Source organism: Halyomorpha halys, unplaced genomic scaffold, assembly GCF_000696795.3.
Source record: "Halyomorpha halys isolate HHAL.00 unplaced genomic scaffold, Hhal_1.1 Scaffold338.1, whole genome shotgun sequence".
In the NCBI taxonomy this organism is placed as follows: Eukaryota; Metazoa; Arthropoda; class Insecta; order Hemiptera; family Pentatomidae; genus Halyomorpha; species Halyomorpha halys.
The window spans coordinates 291829-304109 of record NW_027110850.1 but is presented as its reverse complement, the minus strand read 5'-3'; the positions used below and the strand labels follow the sequence as shown (position 1 = coordinate 304109).

The following is a 12281-nucleotide window of genomic DNA, read 5'->3' as shown; positions in this document are numbered from 1 at the left end:
AATATCCTTGGTATGAAAATACTGCTGGAGAAAGGAGCAGACAGTAATATTGTACCAGCTTCAGGAAAGAGTCTAATTGAGATTATTTTAGAAACTCGTAATCCTGAAATATTAAAATCATTTTTGAAAAGTAAAGTAGCTTTTAAGTCAAGTGAAACAATACTGCATTCACTTGCTCGTTTGAATGCTGAAACGCTTGATGAAATTAAATATAAAAAACTCCCAGAAAACAATAAAAATGGTCTGACACCATCACATGTTGTAAGAATGCTCATCCAAAAAGGGGTTGATGTAAACTTAAAAACTAAAAGGGGTAAAACAGCATTGCATCTTGCATCAGCTGAAGGATCTCTTGAGCTTGTGAAGGCTCTGGTTCAGCATGGAGCTGCTGTAAACTCACTCAATGATAGAGGCACTTCTGCATTGATGGTTGCATGTGCAAAATCAAAGGAAAACATTGTAACATTCTTATTGTATAACGGAGCCAATCCCAAGATCAAAGACGAAGAAGGTCGGACCCCACTTCATTATGCAGCTGAAGGAGGCTGTGTTGGGCTAGTGACAGCTTTGCTTAGTGCTGGAGCCAGGATTGATGACCAGGATAACAAAGGTGTAAAACACCAGCATTTGTCGCAGCCATGAATGATAAACCAGCTGTCCTGCAGCTACTTGTGGAGAGTGGAGCTGACCTTTATTTCAGAGACAGTAACGGTGATGGGATAATTCATTGTGTAGCCAGAAGTGGACTCATTATTGCCAGAACACTGCCTTACATTATGCAGCACAGGAAGGACACGCTACAGTGGTAAAAGTACTCCTTGAGGCTGGGGCATCAGATGAATATAAGCAGAGTAAAAGAACTCCAATATCTTTGGCAGCACAGAATGGGCACACTGATGTAGTGAAAAAGCTCTTTTATGGTTTGGTAAGCTTTAGGGCACCAGATGAGAAACAATGGACTACCTTACATTATGCAGCAGAAGGACTGGCAATGACTCTGCTCGAATCCGGGGGGGGGAGGGGGGGAAGGGGTAGAGGCAGATATGACATGTAAGAAACAGTGGACAGCCTTACACCTTTCAGCACCATCAATATGTAACATAGGTACATTCTTTTTTAATTGTTAAAAACGAGTTGTTATTTATTGTTCTATTTTTTTTTTAACATTCTACACTACCAATGCTTTATATTCTTGTAATAAGAGAAATTAAATATACATTTGTAATAATGAGTTTGTGGAATATTTTATAGGTATTAGTTTATTGTGAATAAGATTTAATGATTTTAAGAAGAACCCAATCAAATCATTCAGATTTAGATTTCTATGGGTCACAAGTGTAAAGTATAACACCATGATTTCCCCATGATTCATGGTTTCCTCAAACATGTAGATCCGCCGTACTTTAAAAGATAGGCGATATGAAAGGAAACGTAAATATAAACAATGTAGGTTGTAGATGATAAAAATTCATAGAAATTGTAAAGTATAATCAATAAAAACTGAAATTGTTTTAGAATTATAATTAGTACCTTGTTAATTTAATTACCGAGACACACAATGTCTTAATAAATGTATAATAGTGCTATCTAATGATAGATCTACATGTTGGTCACTCCCAGCAAATCAGAGATTTGTACAAATGCTCGGTAAACAAAGGAACCACCCAAGAGTATTATCAGCATGCTAGTGTTTTTCAGAGAGACCAACATGGAGGACGTACACCATAGCAGGCAAACATGGAGGATGTACGCCATAAAAGGCAAACTTGTTAACCATTTTTATGTTTAAATTTATTATTTTCAACAAGTGACAACAAACAACACCTTCTACCTTCTAAAAAACAGTCATTAAGGCGGTTCTACATGTTGGCCAAGCCGTGGTAAACTCAGGCATGCGGATGGGTGGCTTGGCTTGGTTGGTCCAAATTGCCCCAAGCTCGTTGTCGATCCGTCGAGAGTCGGTTTTTTGGACACATGTCTAACACACATCTGAGAGCACTCGTGTAGCATCTCCACCACTGTTCTTTGTTTAGAGAACTGTTAGAACTGTCTCAGTTGCAACTAAACAAAGAACAATGGTAGAGATACTACACAAGCGTATGTACCTTATTAAAGGTATTTTATACAGGTAATTATATATATGTATTTTAAAAATAATTATCCCCCTTATTATGTACATCATTTGATATCTTCCTATATTTAATAATTTATAAACTTACTAATGTTATCTTTACTTTAACATTATTTTATATCTTTATGCTTTCAGATGTAATAAATTAACATAGTTAACCGCTAATCCCCCCTAGTCCTCTTTGTGTTTGTATTCTCATCCGCCTTCAGTTTCATGTTTGCTTACCTTAATTCAGTGAGGTGGGGGCACTATTTTGTTCATTATTTTCTTTGTTTCTTATTTCCCTTTTTACACCTTTTAATGTCTAATTTCTTTTTTTTATTATTTCAGTTTTAATTAGTTGCCTTTATACCTCTTTGTAATTCTTGTTTATTTACACTTTTAACTGTACATCTTATTTTTATTTTTTTTTTAATATACTTTGTTCATTTTTATATAAATTTTCACATATTTTAAATCAAACTTGGCCACTTGTTACTTAATTTTAGTTGTTTGTATCTTTTTTAACCCTGATAAAGCCCAAAATAGAGCGAAACGTTCACTCATAATAAATAATTTTGTTACAATTTGAGTTCTTTTGACCACACCCAGACCATCTTCCAATTATATATAACACATGGTCAATCAACGATCTTCCAATAAACTTAGTTAGTGAGCCAAAGTTTCCTCCCACTTTGCAGCAATTTATCAAGGCTACAAAATATACAAACAACTAAAATAATGTAACAAAATAAGAAAGTATATAACAATAAATAAAAGTAATACTAAGATATGGCTAAAAATGACTTTAAATAAGTGAAAATGTATATAAAAATGAACAAAGTAAATAAAAATAAAATTTACTGTGAAAAGTATAAATAAACAAGAATTAACAACTAATAAGAATGAAAATAATAACTACAAAAGTAGATAAAAAAGAAATATAAAAATACAGGAAAGACGGAAAATAGGGGAAATAAGAAATAAATAAAGGAAAGTAATGAACAAAATAGGACACCTACCTTTCTGAATGAAGGAAAGCTAAACGTGGATCCACATGTTTGCCGCTCGCCACTAATCGGAGGCTTGTACAAATGCTTGGTAAACAAAGAACAGACCATGTCAGTGTTATTCAGAGAGGCAAGCATGGCACTTGGATTGTATTATTTTTATTACAAAAAAAGAAAATGAAAGGCAATTAAATATAAATGAATAACATTAAATATAAAACTTATTATATAAAGTACCAGCAAACACCTTTAACCCCCTAACAGCTCTCAGTTGCAACTAGACAAAGAACAATGGTGGAGATGCTACACGAGCGCTCTCACGAACCCCTTTGATCTGTGTCCAAAAAACCGACTCTCGATGGGTCGGCAACGAGCCTAGGCCAATCAAGCCAAGCCACCCATCCACATGGCTTGGCCAACATGTAGAGGCCCCTTTAAGGGAATGAGGTAGAGGTAGAGGATGATGCAATTTATCAACAAGGTAAGGGAGGGAGGAATTCAACGGTTAGTAAATACGTTACATTTGAAAGCAAAAACATATAAAAGGTGATATTAGGAAATTAAGAAAATATTAAATGTATACACCAACTGATATATATATATATAAGTTATAATCAGGGTATAGGTATTATGACTCTTAATACCTAAACTCCTCATATCAACAAGCCAGAATGTATATATATAGGATTAGAGAGTGGAATAAATCAGTATCTTAGTTGAGCTTGCGTGTCGCATTTCGTGCCCCTATTTTCCTTTTTTTTAATCTACAAGTTCTGGCTCATCATAACTTATATATATAAATATAAGAAGATGGTCAGGGTTGCGGTAAAAAAAAAAAGAAGAAATAGTTTACTATTTTAATCTTCGACGTTTCGCCCAACTTAGCAGGGCTTCGTCAGGGCTAAAAAGATACAAAAAAAACTGAGAATATTACTACAATAACTACATAAACTTGAATAAACAATGATAAGAATAAAAAATAAGTAACATTGGCAAATTTAAAAAAAAATACGTAAAATATATAGTTAAAAAAGTACAGAAGACGTACATAAAACAAAAACAAAACGGGAAAAAAAGTAGAGATTAAATAAACGCCTAGAAAGAATAAATATAAATAAAAATAATAATAATGATATTAAATGATAATAAATGAGCAAAGAACAAATCAGGACAATTTCTGTTCAAAGCGAAAGCGATAATAAAGCTGAAGCGTGGAGGAGTGGGGAGGATGTGGCCAGTCGTTTGACGGCTATATTTTTATTTCAAATACGTCGCGTACACAGGAAGTAGTCATAAAGATATGACAAAAATAATAAGAGAATGATACAGAAATATGATAATGATAATAGCTATAATAATTTTCTAATTATAAAATATAATACTCAAGTTCGCGGAATAGAAATAACATTCCTCAAATATGTGACTGATAGTAAGTACACTGTTGCAGTATTGACATTTTGGCGGTGGCTGCTTTCTGATTAGATATGTATGAGTTAAACTATATAAATATAATATAGTGAAGGAATGAAAATATAGAAAATTGAATAGGAGTACAAAGGTATTGTAAATTAAAACATAGAACACAAAAATCATTCAATACCACCAAAAACAAAACAACGTTAAAATTTTTCAAGAATAAAACTGAAAACGAGAACATGTTATAATTTACATCTACACTGGCCAATGTACAGAAGTGAGTTTGAGAATCCCTCCCCGGAGGTAATATTCCAAAGATAGAGGAATTAATTTAATTTATTCCTTAAATTTCTAAGGGCCTTTTAATAATTTTTAGTTTATTCCTTGGGCTTTCGTTCCACAAAGATTACTATCTATCTCTAATTTCTTTTTCGAGGGATTTGCTTATTTTTGATGGAGTTAAAATTGCTTTACTCTGGCCCGAGAGCGCGACTGCTTCTCTTGCAGCTCGATTGGCCTGTTCAGAAAGAAAAAGGAAATAGATATTATTTCTCACTGAAAAAAATATTGAAGATTAGTGCTCTCGTTAAAAGAATGAAAGTGGCCATTTACAAAACCTTTGGAAGGCTAGTAGTGATCTATGGGGGAGAAACATGACTCTTGACAAGAAAAGGGGAACAGATGCTCAACTCCTGGGAGAGAAAGGTATTGAGAAGAATACGAGGACGAGTCTCGGAGAATGGAATTTGCAGAAGAAGAAGAAGTAATGAGGAGCTGATGGATATGTTCAGGGATCCCAAAATTGTGGCTTTAATCAAAAGAGCAAAAATAAGATGGTTTGGAAACGTTGAGAGTGTTGAGGTGGAGAACTCCAGAGAAGGTAGGGAAAGAGGACTATAGTGGTTTCGGCGGCTGTAGTACTTGCGGTATACACTAACAGGTAGCATTTGCGCTACAAGGGGATACTCAATCAAAGGATACCTAAAAAGATACTTTGTGGCTAATGAGTTGGAAAACAGATAAGAGGACGTCCCCATATCAGATAGCTGGACGACGTGGAAGAGGATTTGAAGCTTTTGAATGTAGAAATATGAGACAGGTTGACAGTTGTGGAAGAGGCCTGGTTTCTTGTAGGACAGTAGTGCCATAATAATAATAATCGATTTGGTGTAAATACATTGTTTCAAATCTTGTTAATTAACTTAAGCAGTTTTTTTTTATTTATTTAACATTGCACAAATATGATGGAGTGCATATAAAAAAAATATATCATTTATCCAATTCAAGATTTTAAAGGACTGTAAATATTTTAATCGTATTTAATACTTACGAATACTAAATAACCCCTTTAGAGCATTCTCTAAGCTTGTTTAATCCCATTCGAATTTTTCAAAGCCTCAGTTTAGTTATTTGTTACAAAGAAGAAACATGACGGTGTCCTATGAAATTCCTGCAATTTTAAGGCATTACTAAAAAAAAATGTCACAGCCACTGAAGAAACTCGTGAAATTATTAAATATGAAGGGGAAGGTGTGCATAACAAGCGTACTGCGCGGCGTTGATTTGAAAAATTTAGCAGTGGAGATACGACGTTGAAAAGGAAAAAGAGCTCCAGGTGACCATTAATGGATATTGATGAGGTTCTGCAGGAAGCTGTTGAGTCAAATCCGTCCACAAGTACTCGTGAACTTGTCAGGGAGTCCGGTGATCTCTCCATGGAGAAGGTGAAAAGGGCAGTAGACAGGTCCCTCACGAACTTACTCCTCAGCAATCAGCTAAGAGGTTAGAAATTTGTGAAAATACCCTTCTGGTATAAGATTTTACCGAAAGATTATCACCTGTGATGAAAAGTGGGTTTACTGACAAAATCTGAGTAGATATTACTGATGAAATAGATTGCGGTCAAACTACTATTCCCGTTACTGCAAGAGGGTTATTTGAAACAAAATTATGCTTTGCGTTTTTTTTTTAATTCTGAAGGTGTCAATCATCACGAATTTGTTCTTGGTGAGTGCTCTATGAATTCTGAACTATACTGTGAACAACTGGAAAGATTGAACGCGAAGATGTTAGAGCATTATCCTGCTTTTATCAACCGAAAAGGAGTTTTATTCCAACAACTTAATGCTCGTCTCCACATTTCCCGTCGAACCAGAGAAAAGTTTAAAGAACTTCATGAGTTAGAACTACTACCTCATCCACCATACAGTCCAGAGCTCGTACTATCGGATTACTACTTGTATGGTTCATTTCCTTCAAGGGAAAAAATTGATAATTTTGCGGAAGGTGAAGTTGCTTTCCAAGAGTTTTTTTGACAGCCATCCCAAAGAATGGTATCAGCGTGAGACCGAGCAGTTGGTTGGCAGATGGCTAATGACGGTAGATAACAATGGACTATACTTTGAGTATAATTTTATTTTATATTAAAGAAATAATAATACAAATACTTGGTTGATAAACGGTCATTTTTTTTTTTTTTTTATACACCTTATTATTTATGAAGGCATTATTTGTCTAGGTAACGATTGAAGCAAGAAATCTCAGTTGGACCATATAATATTCTAATTTAAGATCAAATTATGACAGGTAACATATTTCACACTGTACTATAGGGGTATTCATGATCTTCAGTTTAACATGTTAAAGCGTGTTAAATGGAAAAACTCATGGTAAATGGAGAAATATTTCCTTCTTTTACCATGTTAAAAGGATATAACATATAGCATGGTTGAGAGTCAGTTACTAGGCCTGTTAAATGGAGATTGCCGTCACGCAACAGACCAGCTGAGCTCATTTTGTTTGTTGTAGTAACAAACATTGTAATATTATACATATTACTTGCTCGTAATTTGTGTAGAATTGTTTTAAATGTTGTTATAACTAATAAAGCAATGGATGACAATAATAATAGTGTAATGGCAGTTGTAAATTAGCTCATCTTGATCCTCTTCCTCACAATTTAGAAGACCAACAAGGCACTGAGAGGCCATATTTTCACTCAATTCAGGCATGTTATAATAATTACTTTAATCAAAACTTAGAAGTAAACAATTACATAAAGTTTTGGAAGGAAAGGTTATACAACAAGTTGCCCAGAAAATCCGCTAGGAGCTCTTATGCATGTAACATTTAAACCCTAACATGACTTTAAATAGGGCTGCTCACAATCCTATACTTATAACATTTACCATAGTAAAACATTTTATATTTAACAAAACATCATGAATACTTCTTATGAATTATTTTTCACACAACTGAAAACAACGGAATCATTTTAGTCTTCAAAAATAATTTGTGAGTAAGCAACACCAATAATGGCAACACTGACTATGGCCGCGGGACCGTTAAAAAGGTTACCATTTGAACTGTTACAGATCAACTGGTGTTTCGAGGTTGGATATTTTCCTAGAATAGAAATTGAAGATTATTTTCCTAATATATTTAGTGTTGATTTATTAACTGTTTATAAAGTAAGTTGCTCTAGTTTTTTCCTCCTGTTTTATATCAATATATTAATTACAAATTAAATATATAAATTACAATATTTTACATAAGAACATTCTTTTTGAATTGTTAAAAACGAGTTTTTATTTATTGTTCTTTTTTTTTTTTAATATTCTACACTATCAAACCTTTAATACTCTTGTAATAACAGAAATTAAATATAAATTTTTAATGAGTTTGTGAAATATTTTATTGTGCATTAGGTTCTTATGATTTTAAGAAGTACCCAATCAAATCATTCTGCTGTAGTTTTTTATGGTCACAAGTACTAAGTATAACATCATGATTTTCTCTATATTATGTTCTAAAAATGTTTTGCTTCATTTTTTATGTTTTTTCTGTGTTATCATTTTTATTCTTAATACTTTTCTTATGCCTCTTGTTTATTTTTCAATAGCCCTCAAAAAAGCTTAATTAATTATTTTGTTTTATTTTTTTTTCCTGGTTAATAAATATTTGTATTGCCTTATGACGAAGAACCGGAATTTTATGCAAATGTATGGTTTGTGTATGCACCTTGTTTAAACCACTGATCAAAATTTCTTATGAATATAAATAGTACTTTGATACAATTAGCATAGATTTAGTTTGTATGTTTGATGATAAATGAATATATTTAGACCGTTTCAGTTTTAAAAAATAAATAATAAATTAATATACAACAACGAAGACAAAATTTTAGATCACAATAGAAAGTTCATTTAATTAGTAATGCATTTAATAGTTTATTGTACAATGAATGCTACCTTTAACAATTAACTTATAACAAATAACAATAGGTATGAATTTTTTCATATCCAGAAATTCCACTTCTCTTTTGTGTCTATTTTATACATTTCATTTCTCTTAAAGTTTAGTTTGTTGCTTACTTTCCTTACAAGTGGTAACATATATTATTTATAAAATTCCAAAAGTAAGTGAATTATTTAGTTCTAAGTTTAAATCTTAGATTCATCCAAAACCAAAGATGAAACAGTTTTTATAACTAATGAAAAACTTGTTTATCACAACTATTGCTCAAAACATATTTCAATTTGCTTACCAATAGGAATAAGATAATTGTTAGAACACATATTGTTTAATAATATGATTCAAATGAAATTGATTAACTAAACCATTATCTCAGTTTTTCTATATCGTGATCCTGTAAATTTTTTTTTATTTTTAGATTAAAACTAAAAGTTTCAAATTTTAAAAACTGTCTCACATTATGTTTCTCATTTATTTACTTATACAATTAGATATTTTTTGATTTCTTGTTTGATTTATTTATTATTTTATTACAGTTAATTAGTTATCCTTATTAAATCCAATGATTGTTGTTTTTCTTTTGTATCTATGTTACTAATTGTAAGCTTTTATTATTTTTATATTTTAATTTTGAAAGCTTGCCATATTATGTTTTTAACTGTTCATAACCCTTTTCCTTTAATTTCTAAACTCTTCTGCTATTTCTTCCTTTATTTAGAACATTTTGTAGACATATTAGTAGAGTTGTTTTATCCGTCTATATATATATATATATATATATATGTATATATATACATACTTACATACATAGATTAACATTTTTAGTTCTTTATTTTATATTTTTTACTGGATATTTCACAGGTACATTCGGTGGAGAAAAGCTTTATCCAAATTCATATTCAATTTGTTGCTTGCTAATTGATTAGAGTAAAGATATTCAAAGGATAGGTGTCATAAAATTATTCATATGCATTTTTTTTTTTTTACGGTTGGCTCTACAGAGCTTGTAGACCTTTGGCCATTTGAAACTGTCTTCTCCATGCCTGCCTGTCTAGGTTTACTGCTTTCCAGTTTGCTGCATGCAGCTCTTTCGCATATTGGTCTATTCTGTCCATCCATCTGGTTTTTGGCCTCCCAAGTGGTCTCTTTCCAACAATGCTGGCATTCATTGTAGTATAGAGGTGTCCTGATGCATTGCTTCCAGCCACATGTCCTGCTTACCTTAACTTCCTTACCTTCATATCATGAGGTATTGACTGACCAGTTACTGCAAGCAGTTCACTGTTAGTTCTTCTCTTCCATGTGTTAAAGATCTGATACCTGATCACTCCTGTAATTCAGATCTCACAGCCATATATCAGAGCTGGCTTTATCATGGTATTGTACACCCTTTGCTTCAAATTGTTAAGAGATTTTTCAGGATTTCAATATTCTTGACAGAGAGAAGGCTCTGTTTGCGCTTGTTATATGCTGGTCCATCTCAGTCCGTTGATCACTTATTGATGTTATTGTGGATCTGAGGTATTTAAAACTGTCTATTTTCAGAAATGATCTGTTATCCTTGCTGACCATGTCGTTAGGGTGAATTTTTGGCTTACAGTCATTTACTTGCTAGCCAATTTCCTCTGCTTTATATTTATCAAAGGTTTAAAAATAAAAATGGACTTGATAACTTTATTTATCGGTTTACTCGTTACATGATGATTTCTGGTATCTGGAGTAAATATCTATTTTAACCAGATTGGGAAGGTCGAGTTTTCATTCTGTGGAGCCATGTCAAAATAAAAGTGAACGAGTTGACTGTGAAAAGTTAAAAGTGAACGAGTTGAAGCTGGAATTAAACCAGCGCCACTGCAGATTCCAGGTTGCTTAGGTGCAATGGCCTCAGCTTTATAATAAACTGTATTTATTGTGTTTCTTATATTTTTATAAATACATAATAATTATGTTAAATTTTATTTTCCAGTTTAAAGAGATGGCTACTAATGAGAATTCCCCGCAGTCGTTGAAAAGATTCACCTCCTTGTGCCGAGGTATTCCCTTTAGCAAGATGTGGTCTGGTGCTGCCTACGGTGCAGAGGCCAATATCTACAGACCTGCGGATGTTGCTGAGATGGAGCTGAGCAGCACACAGTGTCTCCTGTTGGCATTACTACACTCGCTAGTGGCTGGAGATATAGTTTTTTGTACAATGCTGGCCGACATCTGCCACCAGGTCGAAAAGCTGCGTTCTAGGCACTATAGATTGTGGCTATTGGAAGACTTTGTTTTTCCACAACCTGATATACAAAAGGCCATGACTCTTCTCGCAAAACTGATTGCTGATGGTGCCATGAAGCTGCCTCCACATGTTATGGGAATAATGTCAGCTCTTACCAATAAATATGGTATCACTGACGTGCAGCTTAGAACTTTATCGGAGGTAGTTCTTTTAATTATTTAAATATTAATATTAAACTTGTATTTTGAACCATAATTTATAGTTACTCCATCCGAAAAACAGACCTTCCATGATTTCCTTACTTAAAAAAATACATTAGTACTGTGACCATATTTTCTGATTTAATTTTCGGCTTAAAACCATATCAGAGGTATTTCTATTATAAATCAAATATTTAATACTTAATATATTATTTTGTTACCTCTACATACAATGTTCTGAGCAGTTTTTAAACAAAGTCATTTATACAATGCGGTAAAAAAAAACTCAAATATTAATAGAACAATTTAATATGTGCCAACGTTTCGCCCATGTGTTCCAGGGCTTCATCATGGCTAAAAAAAAAAAATACAAACAACTAAAATTAAGATTTACAGTAAAAAGTATAAATTAACAAGAATTATAAAAAGGTATTAGCCAATTAGTGAAAACGGAAATAATAGCAAATAAAAATAGATAAAAAAGAAATATAAAAATGTTGTAAATACTAATTGACAGAAAGATAAGGGAAATAAAAATAAAAGTCACGAAAAAGAATGAACAGAATAGGGCACCTACCTTACTGAATGGAAGTAAATGCAAAAATGAGTTAAAGGCGGGATGAGACCAACAGGATTGTGAGGAAAGTGGCAGTTAAGAGGCAAAATAATGTTAAAGTAAAGATAATATTGAAATGAAATTGCCTTTTATCTATGCAAAAATTGAAATTATACAATAGTTGACCATGGGTAATATATATGAGGAGATGGTTGGGGGTGCGATCAGAATATAATACAAATAACTTGGAAGAACTTCGGCCAGAATTTCCAGCCTTTAACAGGGCTAAGAACAAGATAACAACCAATTAATATAAAAAAATAAAATATATACAGAATGACGTATAGTAAATAATTGTACAGAATGAAATTTAAAAAAAATAAAGTGATGATAGAAGTGGAAAATAAAATGTATGTATACATAATTGAATAAGTAAGTAAAATAACATAACTAAGGAATTAAAAATTTAAAGTTATATAATGCAAAGGAATATGAATATTTTAGTTTATTAATA

The 12281-nt window shown here is 32.5% G+C and overlaps 2 protein-coding genes across 2 annotated transcripts in view; both read left to right on the top strand.

Moving 5' to 3' along the window:
* The first annotated feature begins 12 nt into the window (after positions 1–12).
* LOC106681427 (26S proteasome non-ATPase regulatory subunit 10-like) lies at positions 13–642 on the top strand. The gene has a single exon (XM_014421747.1). The coding sequence runs from the start codon at positions 13–15 to the stop codon at positions 640–642; it is 630 nt and encodes a 209-aa protein (XP_014277233.1).
* Positions 643–7911: 7269 nt separating this feature from the next.
* LOC106681430 (putative ankyrin repeat protein RF_0381) overlaps positions 7912–12281 on the top strand; it is a 7450-nt gene continuing 3080 nt past the window's right edge. The window contains exons 1-2 of the mRNA XM_014421749.2: positions 7912–8006; positions 10757–11212. Of these exons, the coding sequence (XP_014277235.1) occupies positions 10766–11212 (447 nt within the window). The 5' untranslated portion in view covers positions 7912–8006; positions 10757–10765. The remainder of the gene's footprint in view (positions 8007–10756; positions 11213–12281) is intronic.